Source organism: Ischnura elegans, chromosome 7 (assembly GCF_921293095.1).
Source record: "Ischnura elegans chromosome 7, ioIscEleg1.1, whole genome shotgun sequence".
NCBI lineage: Eukaryota > Metazoa > Arthropoda > Insecta > Odonata > Coenagrionidae > Ischnura > Ischnura elegans.
Genome location: NC_060252.1, coordinates 15,465,007 through 15,482,919, shown reverse-complemented (window position 1 = coordinate 15,482,919; position 17,913 = coordinate 15,465,007). Strand labels below are relative to the sequence as shown.

At 39.2% G+C, this 17,913-nt stretch overlaps 1 protein-coding gene across 1 annotated transcript in view; it reads left to right on the top strand.

Annotated features, from left to right (window-relative positions):
- Nucleotides 1–9,787, top strand: part of LOC124162227 (kielin/chordin-like protein) — a 61,101-nt gene extending 51,314 nt beyond the window's left edge. The window contains exons 3-4 of the mRNA XM_046538687.1: nucleotides 5,871–6,439; nucleotides 8,720–9,787. Coding sequence (XP_046394643.1) covers nucleotides 5,871–6,439; nucleotides 8,720–8,929 — 779 coding nt within the window. The 3' untranslated portion in view covers nucleotides 8,930–9,787. The remainder of the gene's footprint in view (nucleotides 1–5,870; nucleotides 6,440–8,719) is intronic.
- Nucleotides 9,788–17,913: the final 8,126 nt, after the last annotated feature.

Sequence of the window (17,913 nt, the reverse complement as noted above, 5' to 3'; positions counted from 1 at the left end):
ATGTGCAACATGAATTGCAATTTTAAGACGCATATTTGAGCTGTTAAACGTAATTTTATTATTATGTTTTCAATGTATCTTAAGGATTCCGCGCGGTTTGTGTCTTACAAAGGCGATTCAGTAGTCATATATTGTGTGGTCAAGCTGTTTTTTGTTTTTTTTTTTTCATTCAAACACACTAAGTTTCCTACGCGCTTCTAACTTTCAAAAAATGTTTTGGGCCACCTTACCGAAGAGATTTTGTATTGCTTATAAAACTTTAAAAGTGGCATTTTTTAACTTTAAATGGTCAATAATAATGTCAAATTTGAAAGGAATCAGAGAGAGTTGGGTTGAGTGGACATGTGGACAGTGGCGCCAACTCCATGGGGTCTGAGGGGGACCGAGCCCCCTCAAAAATTCGTTATGGGTGTGAGGAAAAAATGTGTCAGCCTTGTCAATTTTCCCCGGAGTGTCCAGATATAGAGATTCGAGTTATCAGGGTTCTAATGTTGATCGTATGGCTCTTCTAAAATGCTTTAAAAAAAACTTAAAAATCACTACTTATAAAATTTCCCGGGGCAAGATCCCCGGTTTGGGCCCCCCCAATATTTTTTGCAAGTTGGCATTCCTGAAAGCGGAATTCAAATGGAATGACACATGCGAAAGGAAGACGCTCTGAATTGGCTATCTCGGCATTTCCTTTCATCGCATTCACTCATTTCAGTGAATCAATCGGGGAACTAATCTGAATGGCGAGGGCAGATCTCATCCAATACTGTGACACTGTTTGCGGCGGTTGAAACTCGCGCATTCGCTGCAGTACGACCAATTCCCCTCTATATGGACCACCCACCACTTCCCACGAAGTTCCATTTCCAGCTTAAGCATTCGGAAAATACCACGGATTTAATTTTCTAGATAGGATTTCTGTGTGAAGAAGTTCCACTATTAAAACCAGCTCGATTCGCTTTCAAATGCTAATGTGTGCACTAGGTAATCACATATCCCCACACGGAAAAAAATTCTTGCGATCCTAATCGCACGTTTTTTTCCTATTCTTCAGATTTGCTCAAAACAATTTTCTCTCGTGAAGACAATGCCTATGTGGAACAGGTAAAGAAGGATGTGAAAGAGAAGAAATACGTAGGTACGAAAAGATTAGCTGATAGGATAATTGAGTGGATAGCTGCGTTAAACCAATCTTAGGACTGTTGACCAATGATGATGATGATTAAATAAGCATAACGTTCTTAAATATACCTTGCTTATTATCGCTGCACGCGCTGTACATCTCTCATTAACCCTACCTCGTGAGGGTCCCGCTAGCGAAATGTAGTCCGTTTTTTCGCCGAATAAGATTAATTAAGTCATCCTAACTTTAAGGTTTTCAATCGATTCTACGCTTCGTAACATACTATGTCCTCTCATATGGGCTCGTTCACCATTTTTATTGCAAATTGTGATAGGGCTCAAAAAATTAATGTAACCGTAATTCCCCGTTAATCTGTTCATCGCATTCTTCTTGAGCTATCCGCGGTTAAAAACCGACGGCCTTAATCCTTTCGTAGGGAAGTTGTTGACGTCATGAACTCATGCAGGGAGTGTCAACGTTTTTCCCCACCTCCTGGGCCTCGCGCTCCAATCTCGCGTCGTTGTTTGTTGCTTGTACTCTTGTTAGCGATTCTTACCCTCAACCAGCGGTTCTCACGGATCGAATTAACGAGCCTGACGTCACCGACTCATGAAACGCGGGCGGCAACTTTCGTTTTTTTATTTTAAACTGAATCGATCCTCTTTTCCACCGATTCTCGGGCACGGAATCGGAATTTAGAATCGATCGCTTAAAGTCGATTCCGTTTCCATCGACTGCAGGAATGTAAATATATTTATAAAAGACCGTAAGCTTGGGGCATAAAGGCCGCTACACACCTGATACTATTGTGTACTGTACATTATCAAGCTAACAATTTATATCAGCAACAGTTAAAGAGTTCATTATTTTATTAAAGCTAAGGATATATTACTATAATACTAAATCGCTATTTTTAATCAATAGTATACTTTTGGTCCACATAATTTGTTATTTTATTCTATTCAATTCTTAACTTTTACTGACTGCAATGTTACTATAAAATCAATAGCCCACTTTTTAATGTGTATGGGAATCGATGAAATCGGGAATAGAAATGAAAGTCTCTGAAAAAATGGAATCGACTCATCCCTATTTAAAACTAATCAGAGAATGGCTGAATGAGGTAGATTTTTTCCGTCGTAACTTATCTTTTCCTTCCACTACCGAGTTTTTTCGATGAATTGCGATTCCAGAGGTCTGAGTGAACCCATCTTCCTTGAGGTCTTTAGCGAGGGTCTGGTTGTAGTTGCGCGGTAAACGGTTCAACCATCTCCACAATGTACACGTACAGTGGTTCTCCCCGTGTGAATTGCGTTGCCCTGATGGCAGCAAGGGACTGTGAGGACGCGAAGGCCGCCTTGTTAGCGAATCGATGAATGGGAGAGGGACAGAATCGTAATTCACGCAGGAGGCAAGCAGGTGGGGAGGTCAAGGTCACTGCTGGCGGAAATACAAGTAATAAATACCCTCTTGGAGTTGTTATGGCTGGCATCTTTCCGTGATTGTACTGGCGAAATCACCTTCTGTGCCATCACCAAATTCTCAAACAGGTTTAAATTATACAAACAGTATCTTATGTGTTTTATTTAATTTACGTTATCGTACAACTGGTTTCGACGCTTATTTTGTTATCTTCGGGTTGTGGTTCTGGTTCCAATTGATGGTAGTCTGCATGTATGTAACGGTGACAGAATGAGGAAAAGGGCCGAGGTCACTGTTAAATAGATGTTGACTGTTATCAACCTGAACCTGTACGCTCAATTTAATCAATCGAAGTGGGCATATGCGGTAACTATTGCATTATTTCAAATCACAACTTTTCGCATCATCTCGCTTCATTTCGTTGAATTCGTTTGTGCAGGTTGTCTACGGGCTCTCAAAAACCTGTAATCTATGAATTATTCGTAAGAATGTTGAAGATCAAATGTAATATCTCATGTGAGTGATGCGGAAGTTATAAGGAGAGCGACGGAGAAGTCTTTTGAAAACCTAGCGAAAAAGCGAATTTTAAATGATTTGAAACCTGAAATGAATACAAAACGAGTGAAGGAAATAGGATAAAGGTAAAAATTACATTTTCCACGACGAGGAATCGATCTTACAGTTATCTTCATTTAGCACCGCATTTATTCCACTAGGCCATCGTAACTTCTTGAAATTTGGGAGTCTTATAATACCTTAAATACGAACTAACAGTGAAAACCGGGGCAAGTACGCAGTAAATACACACGAAATAATCGTAGAATCCAACATAAATAGAAAAAGAATGACCAATTTGCAAGTAAAATATCTCCCTCTGAGTGCATATATCTACACCCGCAAACGGAATATTTTCGGTGAGCAACCAAGGAAAACAAAAAGAGTAAGGATAACTATTTCCTCGAGAAGTAGAAGTGGCGCCGCAAACTTTGTCCTAACTCTTTTGAAAGTGAGTGTACATAGCGCAGGTGATAAAGGATGTAAAGCAGAAGAATTTGTAGGTGTCAAACGATTAGCCGATAGGAGAATTGACTGGAGAGCTACGTCAAAACAAACAAGGATTGATGATGATACGTGAGTATCTCGTGAAAGTTTGAAATATTTTAAACCGTAATTCCAAAACACCCAGCTTCTTTTCGTACTAAATTCACTAACCCATTTTTAACTGTGTTAATCCATTTTAAGGCTTCTTGGTTGGATAACTATTACGTATACCACTTTTTTAAATATAAAACTTACTTAATTTACGAATTTCATTTCATTTTCGCCTGATTATGATTATTTTTCGTCGAAACCCGGGTCGCATTATTTAAAAAAAGAAGTGGTATAAGTCATAGTTATCTAACCAAGAAACCTTATCCTTCTTTTCGATTGATATTATAGATTGATTAATCGTTATTGAAATTAACCGGAAAGGTAACGAGATTTAAGATTTCGTCACGGAAAAGAGAGACTTTTTTGTTAGCAGTGAAATTTCATAGCAGTTGAGTTGCTTACTGATTTGTCTCCATATTACTCCAAACAATCAGATTAAACATCGTTTTAGGATACCTTTTCTCAAATATCATTGAAAGAGTTCAAGGTCCATCATTATCATTTGGAACACCTATTTCTTCTTTTTAGGGCTGAAGTATTATATTTCCTGTATTATACATTTCAGAAGGATACCTTTGGTTTCACTTGATCGGTTGCGTCACCAACTCACGACAGTACAGTCCTTTATTCTCTATTACCACTCCCTTCTCATGACAGTTCCCATCCTATCTTTTCCTATGTGTTCCGTTAAGAAGCTGATTTAGGACCGACAGCCATAAGCAATTCAGACCTTTGCAGTATACAATGCGGACACAATCGTATACCCCTTCTGCAAATCGTCAACTTTGCCGTTTTCATGTGAAATCAACCGATTATCTCTTTACATTTTCTCCTGTCATGGACCATGATTTCCAATTTTGACCGGAAGTGGCACTTTTGCATGTTACTATCCTAAGCTATATGCTTTGTGCAATACTGATGTGAAATGCATGGTGGTAGATCTATAGGAATCTACTAGATTGCAAAAGTTTTTGTACAGCGGCCTCAAATTCCTTACATTGCTGATGGTGTACTAGAATATATATCCCCTGAAACTTCAACAGTAATGAGATATTGGCTCACGTATTTCTTTATTTTATTGGAGTAAATGACTTATTATTTTAAATGTTTCCAAGTTGGTGATAGGTAGAAAGTGATGAACAAGGAATGAAGATTGAATTGCAAGACTGTACTGTGAAAACTTTGCTCTTCTTGCAGAGGTGTTTGCAGCTTTACATTCTACTCAATAATTGAATTGCTCTAAAATATAAAGTGAAGATTGCTGACCTCGTTGGAAATCAGAGAGGAATTCACCTATTAGATCATTCTCTTCCTCATTCAGCCATTTTCTCATAGCTTGAAAATGAAAAAATGCAAAAGTTTTTGCCCACTTTCCTTGAGGTAGTGACGTTGTTAATGCTCTAGTTCATTAATTCGTTCATAGAAACCCAATCCTTGATGTAAAGAATCACTTTTTGGAGTTTTTATTACAACGTACCCCTTTAGATGCATGTGCGAGGCCGGAGTAGTTGAGCTGCTCGGCAAGAGTAAATGACACCACGAACTTGTCGAAAGGGGTTAGCAGCAAGTTTGAAATAGTGTTGTAAAAATGCTAAAATTAGTAATTATGCCTGTACACATATGTAGCTATTAGATTTTAAATTGGTAAATATTGGTGATAATTGTTAAAGCATACATTCTTCAACTCGTCTGTTAAGTTTTCAAATTTTCAAATATTTAACCCTGAATTTTTCATTTTATCGTTAAATATATATTGAATAACCCATTAAGTAAATCAATATCCTGAGCTTAATGTCATATATGAATGCTAAAAGTTATAAATCTACAGAAATTGTCAGATTTGAAATTATTCACCAAGTTAGCTCTGGTGCAATGAGTATGCCAGCTTAACTGCTCATATCATGCCAGGAGGCATGTCTCTCTGAGGGATAATGATGGTACATGTGATAAAATGTTAAGGTTCCTGCTTAAATGAATTATAAAAATGTCACAAGTTTGTTGATGAAATTAATTCTGGCTCTGTCATCAAAACTTCATCTATGAGTGGATCACATTTTACAATAATATGCTGCTTTCCTTTGTGTTGCATGATGAATAAAATTTGTAATTTATCCCCTCATCTTCCTAGACTAATATCATGTAAATACCATTTAAAATTAATTTTCTATTCCCTCCTTTTTAGGCATAGACATCCTTGAAATCCTAAATCTCAGCAAAGGATCTGTTGGAGGCGTTGGTGTTGTCTCAGGAGTTGATCCTGGTCATCGTGCCTACCGCTTCCGGGCGTCCTTTTCGGGTGCTCGCCTGCCAACTCCATCTCCAGTGGCTGCTGCCTTGAGTTCGACTGCGGATCCTGGCGGTGGTAGAGCAGTGTCCCTAGTGTTTGTTGTCAGGCAGCAACGTCGAGCTCCTCTGGCAACCCTCCTGTCTTTGCATTCACCTGGGAGGCTCTCTCCGTGGTTTCAACTGACATCTAACCTTAGAACCAATCGACTTGTTCTCCACTACCGAGTGCCCTCCGACAGGAAATTGCACAGCCTCAGCTTTGATCTTGCGCCTCCCCTGCGCTACCCGGGTGGAGCAGGAGGATGGACACGCTTGGCATTGGAGATCACGCCATCCAGAGTTCGGTTCTTGCAGGACTGCAGGGTTGAGCAGTCACAGCCACTGTCTGGGCTTGCCGGTCTTCATGTTCCAAAGGATGCCCTGGTCTACTTCCGTCAAGAACCAGGACTGAAGAAAAAGTTCCTAGTGAGTATATAACAATAAATTTCTCTTTGAGAAATTTGAAATTGGTTACTAGACCTTTATTATGAATAAAGGTCTTCTATTGGTTAAGGTAAAATGGAGAATTTTGAAATTCACCCCTTCCCGTCTCCATTCCCAAGCTGAACTCCCCTCTTCAATTCACAGTAAGGCCCTCTTGCTGTCATTTTATTAATCTATAAATCCTATCCTCTTTCTTCCTTTACCCCACTTATGTCACATTCATCCTACTTTTGGTGATTTTCTAGAATCTGGACCAAAGGAAGAGTTCCTTGTAGGTACTTTGAAATAAATCTTCTGAAAGAAATGTGAAATGGGAACTTCACGGTTGTTATTATTATTCAAGGTCTTCCACCGGTTATGGTTGCATGAACCATTTTACAAGTCACCCTGGCCTGCTCCACCTCCCAAATGGAACTTCCCTCTTGGTTTCACTATCAGGGGAATCCACTTTCATTCTATCAATTAATGGTTTTCCCTTTCTCCCCTTTCCGTGTGTACCTATAATTCGCCTTGAATTTGATCTTTATTTTCCCAAGCTAATTATGTATCAGAGAAATGATAATTTGTTTGAAAATACTCGTAAGAGGTTTTGGCAATCAAGGTAGCAGAAAATATTAAACATTATCATTATGAGTTCAAGGTTTTCTGTATCTCATCGGCACATTTAGTCTGTTAAACAGTTTCAAATGACATCTGTGAATGGCTGTTTAGTATCAGAAATAATGCATCAAGCAGAGTGTGCATACCAGCACATTGAATATATGTACTAACAAATGTGCTCTTTGTGATGCTTAACCCTTTTGCGCCGAATGCCACGCCTGTGCGGCGAGGATTTTCTTCCATAAACAACAAATGCCACACCTGTGGGGCGTGAATTTTCCTAACCTAAGCAACGAATGCAGCGCCTGTGCGGCACAGGCCGAAAAAAGTGACCGTGGTGGACACAATAGACCCACGGACGCGGTCGCCCCTCGTGATCCGCCTTAGCGCGAGCCCAGTCCCTCCTTCGGCCGCTCAGGTCAACCCTCTCCTATCCTCTCCACGCGGTCAACTACTGTTATTTGCAGTGTGTTTTCCAAAAAAATATTTGTTGCTTACTTTTGATATCCAATGCTATAAATGAATTCATCTTTTTTTGCTGACCACATGGAAATTTCAAACAAAATTCTAACTTTAATATCAACGGAGTTATAGAACAACTAGTAAATATACTAAATCCGTCCATATCAACGTTAGAACTTCGTTTAAAATTTCTGCACGCTCAGAAAAAAAACACAAAATTCATTTTGAATGTAAAAAATCGATGCGAACAACAAATATTTGCATATATTTTCCATTCATATTTTAGCCAGTTGACCGCCGACTCGTCCTAGGAAGGGGCTTTTAATCCTTCTAGGGTCTGGGACAGAGGCCGAGGAAAGGGATCGGCGCCCCACTGAGTTGGGTCCAAAAATGGTTAGGGAGGGAACCACTGCCTTCAGTCGACGCGAAAAAGCTTCGTGCAGGGGAGTAAAGAAAACTTTGAAGGGGTTCGTATTGAGGAAGAATTTCCCTCAACGAAGGTCCGGTGCGAAAGGGTTAAACTAATTCTTTGCTTGAATTTTCGAATTCCTGTTTGTATCAATGCTGCTGGTTTGTCAGTTAAGAATAATAAGTTCAATGGTGACTAGAAACGAAATTGTGGTCCCAAAAGATTTAACCAGCAATTCATATGTATAATGTTTCTCCATACATTAGAAAGAGAACTCATTTTTTTACACCTACCTGTTCGTTTCACTCACTCAGTCATTTAGCCCACAGGTTGGCTTGGATAGGTAAGTAGACATCACTCTAGACTATGCTACCAGGGTGTGATACCTCACATTCAGGGTAGAGGCCAGTTCTTTCTGTGTCCCATCTCAATTGTTGAGGATTTTTGTCCCTGGGCGTGTGATGGCTTCACCTGGTCTTAGAACCCTCATATCTTTTATCAGTACCCCAATACTCTATACACTGAGCTACAACTCTCTTTTTTTCATGTAGTCGGAATTACTTTCCCCATATCAAATATGTAGATAAATAATCATGTTTTAAAGTATGAAATTTCTTTCTTGATACTGCCGGTGATAGAGGAATGAATGCACATAAGCTATTGCTCATTTTCCCTTCCATTTCATCCATTTAAATTTTTTCCATGCCTTGCACATCTTCTTAGCACCCTTTTGGACATCACTTTATATTGGGTTTAAGCAGCTAATACATAAACTTATGTTCCATTCCTAGGGTTCCATGCAAGAAGCACGCATTATGAAAACCACGCTCCCAGATCGTCCATGGACGTGCAATGAAGTGCATTTGCTGGAGTCATCTCGGCAGAGGAAGCGCAGCACCCGTGAGCCTCACGTCGGGGATGACCACAGTATGAAGCCATCTGTTGGTCATCAGGGGAAAACTCCAAACTATGAACTGTCTTCCCCTCTTCCCACCACTTAGCCTCATGTCCTCATCCTTGGTGTGAATTTATTTGGTCCTGCTACGTGTGTAGTGATGGATTTGTGGCTGTCAAAAACAGGCTGAGTTTTCTCTGGTAATTCCATGCACATTTGCTGAAAAATGCATGACTAGATACCTTTGATAGCTGATACTCAATGAAGACTGTGGTGCTGTGAAAAATGAATCGAAGAATCTGCCGTGATGACTACAAATGTTTTCGGGAACTTATAAGTAATTCTTCGTTGGGTTGGGGCATGACTGGGACATCAGAGAAGTATTGTGAGTGTCTGTGCTGCATTAATGGTGTGCATACATACGTACAAGTACTCAAGAGTGAGTGTGTATCATTCAATTTGCAAGTTGGTGTAATCTATCATTCGTCATCTGAAAGACATTAATATCCTGAAATGGTGACCATTGTTTCCTTCCATGTATTGGCCGAAAGGGAGGAACAAAATTTGGCTGTGTCCATACTCTCTCTGCTCTCCACTCTAATGTACATTTTATGAATTACTTATGTACTACCAATTTTGTGAAGATTGCTGTGTGCAGGTATTGTTTCATTGCGTATTCTACATTAAGCCTCCTGAAATTACCAAAGAAACAAATTTTTTATTCTGATCATGTTCTTTTGCCCGTGCAGTTCCTGAATTACTTGATACTTTGTGAATAGGATGATTCTTGCCAGATACTTTGTGAATGTGAATTATTTTAAGTGTGCACTGGTAATGGGATGCCTTTTATTTTCTTGTAGAAACTTGCAGATTCATTATTTCAGAGGCATACACTGATCGTAGCAAATATTACTGTGCATATTTATGGTAAAATTTTAATACAAAATTATAGAATTTACTCAGATTCACTCCTGGTGTTATGGATTTCATGTTGGAGCCTCCCCTGACTCTTAATGATTTTGGAGATACGTACATGAGTGAGTGAAACAGCTGAATGTGCTCTCCTCCTTGCTCTTACATATGGTTTCAGCTGGCAGTGATTGCTGTTGGCCCAGCTCATTTAAATAATGAAAGAAATGTTGCATTGTCACAAGAGATAAAATGGATTTCGGCCCGGGCTTGAATATGATACATCACTGTCGGGTAATTAGGCATTTAGGCTGGTAATTTTTACCAAATGTTAAATTGTATATTTTTATTTAATTCGGTGAATTCCGTCATATGTAGCCTGACTCTTACAAATTTAACCTATTCAATTGTGATGGAGTTTTCTATAATCTGATATTCTCATTTAATGTATCCTACGACAATTACTCAGTTTATTTCTTGAAGAAGAAGATCTAGGGTTTTACTGTTTCAATCATATTAGGGATGGACGGATCCGAGATTTTTTTCGGATCCTGATCGGATCCTTGATTTTTGCTGCCGGATCTACGGATATTTTCGGATCCTATTGCATTTTCAATTGTCTGCTATAAACGAAGTAACTATTCAAGTTTCTTCTGGGTAAATACAATCAAAGGAATGCTATTTAGATTTGCATACACGTCTAAAAATTTTTACTGATTAAAAATCGTTTTTATAAGCTTTCAAGTTATTTTTTAAAAACGATAAAATCTTTACACGCTCAGGATGTAAACTGTTACGCTTGCATTTGGAAATGAAAATAGGTTTCAATCTTCGGATAAACCATTGACAGATTTTTGATATTCCTCATTTAAGTTTCCCCAGAATTTTATCACTTTCTCATCGCTAACTGACTTGTGTTTCACCCGCAAATGCTTCAGTTGGGGTGAGGTGGATTTTCCACTTCCTCGCGATAGTTTCACCTCACAGTCCACGCACGTGAAGTCAATGTCCCTTTATGTCAATAAAAATGTTTACCTTACTTAAAAAAACCAATGAATAGGCCGAGCATCGCAGTGCAACGGCGCATGCGAAGGTAGAATCGAAAATCTTTCCACTCCCTCGGATGGGACGCTGCATTCACTGAATCATGAATTAAAATTTCGGGTCAGGATCCGATGTCTTCAGCAAATTTGGATCTGAAGTATCCGATGAAGGTCAACATCCGCAGATATTTGGATGCGAAGTATTCGATCCGACCATCCCTAATTCATATCAATCACTATGGTAAATTTCTGCTGAAGTTATTTTGAATCTTTTTTTGGTGTCTCAGGGAATTTTTATTTGTGGTATGAGTGGTATCTACATCATTGAAGATATGGTTTTCACCTATATAAATTCTTTTGGTGGGAGTAGTTAAAATGCTGTGTCCATGATGAAGTGATATTTTATCTTCTGTTCCTTGAAACTCTCTCAGACAATTATTTAAGATGAATGTTTGTTTGTTCTCTTTATACAAACATTTAACAAACTAACAAAAATATACTCATTTAATTTATGTGGATTTTTTCTTTGGGATAATAGTCCAATTATTTTTTCCAATTTCTTTTTTTCAATCTATTTAATTATTCACTCACTTACAATCTTTGGTTGGTGCATTTTTGGGCTGCATGATTTTAAAGCAGTCACTTATACTGTAAATTGTAAATTTGCACAATAGTTATGCAACTTATATTGAATCACTTTTGCTCAAGTTTTTAGCCATGATTATTAATGCTGTCTTCATCGATAGTAAATATGTATTGTGTATTTTGCTTCCCGAAAATAGTGATCTGGATTTTAATTTTAAGAAAAATTGCTAATTCTGACTTCATAAAATAGTTACTGGCTACATTAATCCCATTGTGTTAGTTTAAAATCTGGGAGGCTTGCCATCTGCTCTGGACTATCGTGATGATTCACCTAGATTTCAAACTTGGAAAGCTTTAATTGCTAGTTTATCTCTCAGTTTTTATTAATTTCTTCCCCTGACTTGCTAGGTAAAGCTAGTTTTTTATCTAATATGAATGATAATCCTTGCCATGGTGTTAGCTCTAAATATCATACTTGTGAATTGTTTTAAATTTTTTATTCTTGCCTTGTATTTTAATTAATTATTTACATAGTGCTATCATTTACTCTATGAGCCAAAATGATTGCTTAAAAACCATTTTTAATTGTGATATAAAACTGAAAAGACAAATATTTAAATGTCAAGAAAATGATATTATCCATTTCTCACATTAGTGAGGCCACCTGTGTTGTATATCTCATTTATTCTCTTCGTCTGTTATGTTGTCTATTGCCTTCTGAGTTCATCTTGCTATTGAAAAGATTTATACTTTGGTATTGAGGGGATTACTGAATAGCTTTTGTTCAATTTATTAAGACATTACCAATACATGCACCTAATACAGTATAAGTGCAAATAAAGTATATTGCTATGATTCGAATGTGTTTAATTTATAAAATTCATGTCTTCAGGTTTAACTTGGAGGGAATTTTCTAGATTCACGATGAAAGGACAAAACTTAATATATTTTCCAGATGTTTAATGTTGATGCATTATTTACAGGAAGTGAATTTCATATGTACGTATGTATGTATTGCAATTTGGACTTCCCTCTCTTTATCTTACAAGTAGCCCCATAACTCCCTGGTGGTCGTGGAGGGAGAGGGAGTTGTGGAGGAGTTTGAATAATATGTAATAATAAACTCTGTAGCATTTAGGCGATAACGTCAGAGTGGCCCTCCTTCACCAGGAACAAGTGTAGAGAGGAAGTAGTAATCACAGGGTTGAGGAAAGGGCACTGGCCTTTGACTCACGCCTTTCTCTTTAATGAGGAGAAGTAAGCTCCTCTGTGTGGTTAGTGTAGGTGCTTTTGAGGTATTCGACAAATCCTGACATTGTGCGACAAACACAGGGATGCATGGAGATGGTTTAATGTATGTGGGGATCTTGAATCCCTTCTAGGACACCTGTCTACCAATTTAGCTAATACCATTTTGTTTCTCAAATAAATATGTCTTTTTAATAAAATTTAAATATTCCCTCCCATTATAGGTAGTTAAAGTGTACTGCACCTATCTTACTATTTTATTACTATTGTATGCTTTGAATTGAATGATTGGGTAGTGGTGCAAAATGACCTAGCTGTGGACACACCCTAATGCTCAACTCTACTACATACTTCATAAATCCCCTGGTCACGCCCTCTCCCCTCCCACCCACCTGCACTCCTCTGCTTGGTATGGTGCTTAGAATAGGCAACCAACTTTCAAGATCATTTGCCCCATGAGGGAAGGGTGGCTGGAAACCCTGCACCACCGATATTAGCCTGTTACTAACAAAAGGCACCAAGGAGACCATAGCTCAATGTCAAATCCAAAGGATAGAGTGTTGCACTTGAAATGCCCCCAAAAATCATTCGATTAGGGATCGGGAATCAAAAATTATCTTCATCATCACTGCGATTGAACTAGGGCCAACTGGGTGTGAAGCCAGTATTCTAGCCACCACATCAACTCATCCCCGCTCCTCAGCTTTTTCTCTGGAGTTGGATTCCCTCGATTTCTGAGAAACGAATTCTTAACCATAATGGATTTCTTCCTACTTTCCCCCTCTTCTCCATGTCTTTCCACATCTATGCATTCCTTGCCTTGTGGTAGGGCAGTGCACATTATTATGCTAGTGTCATGAAATTAATTGTGCGATAGAGGAAAATTTCTGTGGAAAATAGAAAGTTTTGTCCCTTCATCATGAATGTGTTTTGATAAACGCACTAGTAGAAAATATGTTCCTCCATTAAGTATTTGCATGCTATGATTTTTGTGGGTTAATCCTGGTGGAATTTGAATATTTTTATTATGCTCCAGGTAAAACCTGTGAGAGCAAAAAAAAATAGAAAATACAGGAAATGTTCTACTCTTAATAAATGACATATTGACAAAAAATATGGCATTACGGAGATTATTGCTAGGCTAACAAGAAGTAGATATTTAGACAAAAAATGTAAAATATTCAATATTACCTATAAGTTTTATCACAGATCATAATGAACATACACAAACTTATACATTTATGTGGAAAGTTTTGATAACATCACAAGGTTAAGATAATAACTTCAATAAGATGAGGAGACTAACTTAAGCCCTAGACTTCAAATAGGAGTATAGCCTTCCTTTAAACGACTGAAGTGATTGTGACGTCTTTATATTTTGCGGTAGAGAGTTCCAGTATTTAGATTCTGTTAAATGAAAAGATTTGATATATATATTGGTGTGGGCTTGAGGAATTTGAAGGTCAGAAACACAGCAGGTGAAAATTCCAGTAACTTTTTTGCGGGCATGAATAATTCGTACAGGTGTGCAGGAGTCTGGTTTTGGAATAAGGAGAGCAGAAAAGATCCAAAGATATGATTCCTGAGGCAATGAAGCGGTAACCAATTCAGATCAACGTAGAACTTGGACAAATGTTCATCTCTACGTAAGTCAAAAATAACTCAGGAGTAAATTAGCTGTTGCAGACATTTCAAATACACTAGGTAAGTCACTATAGACTAGTATATAGATACAGTAATCAATACTGGGGAAGATAAAACATGAGACAAGCATAATTCTCATGGAAACAGGTAGATTTTTCTTTTATAGTTTCAATAAATAAAAGCCTAATTCCCTTTATTACATACTTCAAGCACATGCTGATCCCATGATAGATTTCAGGTGAGCGTGAGTCCAAGATATCTTGTCTTGGTAACCGGCACAGTGGTGGAAGAGACACTTAAATTTGGGAGGCTGTCGTAAGCAATTGTGTTTAGAAGTCTTTTATTACCTAAAATTATAGCTTGAGTTTTGTTGGGGTTTAACTAAAGGCAGTTCAATTCAGCCCAGTTGCATATTGAGCGAATCTCTGAGTTAATCATGTTGATTTTGTATGGAAGCTCTTCTACCCTAGATGTACATATTTATATTTGTAAGTCATCTGCATAAAGCATATATTTACAGTGATTGATGCTCTTACTCAAATCGAGAGTATACAGAGCGAACAAGAGAGGTCCGAGGACGGAGCCTTGAGGGACACCGCATGAGACCGGGAGCCAAGAAGATATGTCACTATCCTGGTCCTTGACTGCTTGAGTTCTGTACGTCAAGTAGGAATGGACCAGTTCAAGGCGGAACTAGAGAAACTGAGGGATTTCAGTTTACATAAGAGCAGAGAATGGTTCACTCGTGGAATGGCCACTGATTACCAATGAAAAGATACTTTGGGCACTTTCAGGGGTGGTGAGCAATCAAGTATGTATTATTACAACAGCTGTTGAATTTCCCTTGTGTGCTACTGTATAGTAATAGTGCATTGTGAGCAGTAAGTGATTTCTTGGAGTGATCTTTTCTGCTCCTATTTACCTGATCAGTATTTCCTTATTGGCAGGAGTCCAAATATCAGTGCTAATGATGTCCATCTTAACCACCAGAAAGTTGATGAAACAATCGCCTTCAGTCCGTACAGGAAGGCAACCCATATATAGGGTCCTGTACATGAATTCCAACAGCTGCCACCATCCATCGCAAAAAATGGTCCTCTTTACTTTGGTAAACTGGGTCAATACTATTTCAAACCATGAAATTTTAACTTGGCAACTTCAATGCCTAAAGACGGCATTCCTCCAGAATCGATATGCTAGACTCTAAATAAATTGTGCCTTAGGACATTCGACAGAGATGGCCCAAAAAAGGACCAAAGACCAAGAGGGAACACAATGCGTATCTTGACCATATCTGGGATAATTTCAAGAATTCTTAAGAGACATGGAGTCAAAACAATTCATGTACTGCTTTCCAAATCAGGAAACAGACTAGTTTTGACCAAAGATCCCCAGTATTGAAGGCTGAAGGTGTTATAGCTTCCACTGCGAATGTGGAGTGACCTGTGAGGGAGAAATAGGATGGACCATTAAAACAAGACCCTAAGAACATGAGTGCTACACTCGTTATCAATAGCCTGAGTAGTTGGTGGTGGCCAAGCACAGTCTTCTACATGACCTCAAAGTCTACTAAGACAGAACCAAGCTTCTTTAGCAGTCCATTGTTTACTGGGACCACTAAGCTAACTATTGTGATCGAATTGGAAAAGATCATAATCAGTGGTGGATTAACGGGGGCTGGGGCAGGGCAGCCACCCCACCGCAATTTTTAGAAAAATTGAAATGGTGGTGGTTTTCAAAGTGGTTCTCAAGTGTTAGTAAGCATATTTCACCGGCAGAAGTAATGGATATTTAGCAACTAGAATCCACTTGTCCACACATAAAAGATGTCAAATTCATTATCTCTGAGAGTTAATCCACCTGCGAACAGAATGAACAACAGCACTGGTTTTCATCTCAGGTGTGCTTGGACACCAATCATGTATAACATAAAAAGCCAGCTGACCTCAGTGCTGGAGGGTCATTACCTACCAAACCCAAGGTTGTGGGTTTGAGTCCAGCCGGAGTTAATGAGGGCATTTTTCTTATGCATTGTTAGTGTTTGAACCAACATAGTATAGGCCAATATGTGCTGTTTGAGGAAGTTGGAAATCAATATAAAAATGGATTAAAAAGTTAACCTATCAGGTGGCACTAGTGCGAGTCAAGCCAAAATTAAATGAGTCACTCTCTCCCTGAGGACAACTGCAGAGTCAGCTGCCAAAATGTCAACATGGAGCTGACTCTAACTTGGTTGGAAGTCTGAGAGTGCTTCATCCCACTTAATCGGGGATTGGGAAGTCCCTGAAAAACCTCAACCATTGATAGGATTTGAACCCGATGTGGCATTTTTTAGTGTATCCCCCCCCCAAAATTTCTGGTACACCCCCCCAGAAATTCCTCCGAACTTCCTCTGAACTTATCTGCAGAACTTCTCCCACTAAGGACTTTTCGCGCAAAGGATTTCCGCACAAAGGCCCTTCGACTCAAAGGCTCGGAGACTCTTAAGTCTCGAAAACTCTTGTCTCCGAAACTCTGCCTCCGAAATCTGCCACTGAAATCAGCCTCCGAAGCCAGCCTCCGAACCAGCCATACCTGGAGAGCAAGACTTATATAGGTAGTACGGCGGAGGAATACCCACTCCTTGGCAATCAAGGCGAAATGGGTGCTGAAGCGCAAGTATGCAGTTTGGAGTGAGAAGTACTACCATAGTCCTATCACAATTCTCTCTCCCTGCAACACCTCACCCCACTATGTCTCTCCCCTCCATGAATTCCAATGAATTTCCCAGTGATTCCAGTGATGTCTCCAACCCAGAAGATTGAGGTGAAAATTCCGGCCTGCACACTGTTTCCCCCTCCTACCCCAGCTGGGATGAGGGATGTTTGGCGGAGGCGACAGTCAACAGGGGTGCTTTAGGGCAGATTTGCAGCTGATTGAACATCGCCCTTTTTACCCTGACACGTCTCAGAGTACGCAAGGCCTCTTTTGCTCAGGTGCTCGTGGTGGACGGATGGCGTGACTGACATGGGTGGTTTTAGCAAAATAGGGTGGTTTCCTATTATTTTTTTATTGCCTAAATCGAAAGATTATTACTCCTGGAGTACGTATTTCACGCTTTTCGATTTTTAAATGACGATATCTATTTTTCGCGATTAAATGAAAAGTGAAAATTTTCAAGCGCGCGAAAACGCGACGCTTAAGTATGAATGTCGGGAAGTCTCTCCGCGTGAAGTATTTCTAGTTCCCCCTCCCGCCCTGCGAGGTGACCTTGAGGCGAGGCTTAGCGCTGATACGACGCAGGCTGCTAGCGGCTAGCCTAGTACCCTGCTGGCTGGTAGCTCTTGGCTTAAATAAGGATTATTAATAACTTATCAAACGAGGAAAACTTTCCGACCTTAGCCAGTTTTAATAAGTGATTGTTAAGACATGTTTCCCTGAGCTCTGCGCCTCATGCATGCAATGGTAACCTCAGGCGACGTATAACTCCTATCTTCTCGTATAGAAACTAGGTCCCTGTGACGTCACGTGGAGTGGCATCGCATGGGCGCCAATCTGGCCCTTTTCAAATGAGGATAAAAATGGACCATTGCCATTCGTCTAACCCGGTATTTCTAAAACAAAATAATTTGTATATTATGAATACACTATTGGTGGGTAACGAATCGCAATCAATGCCTTT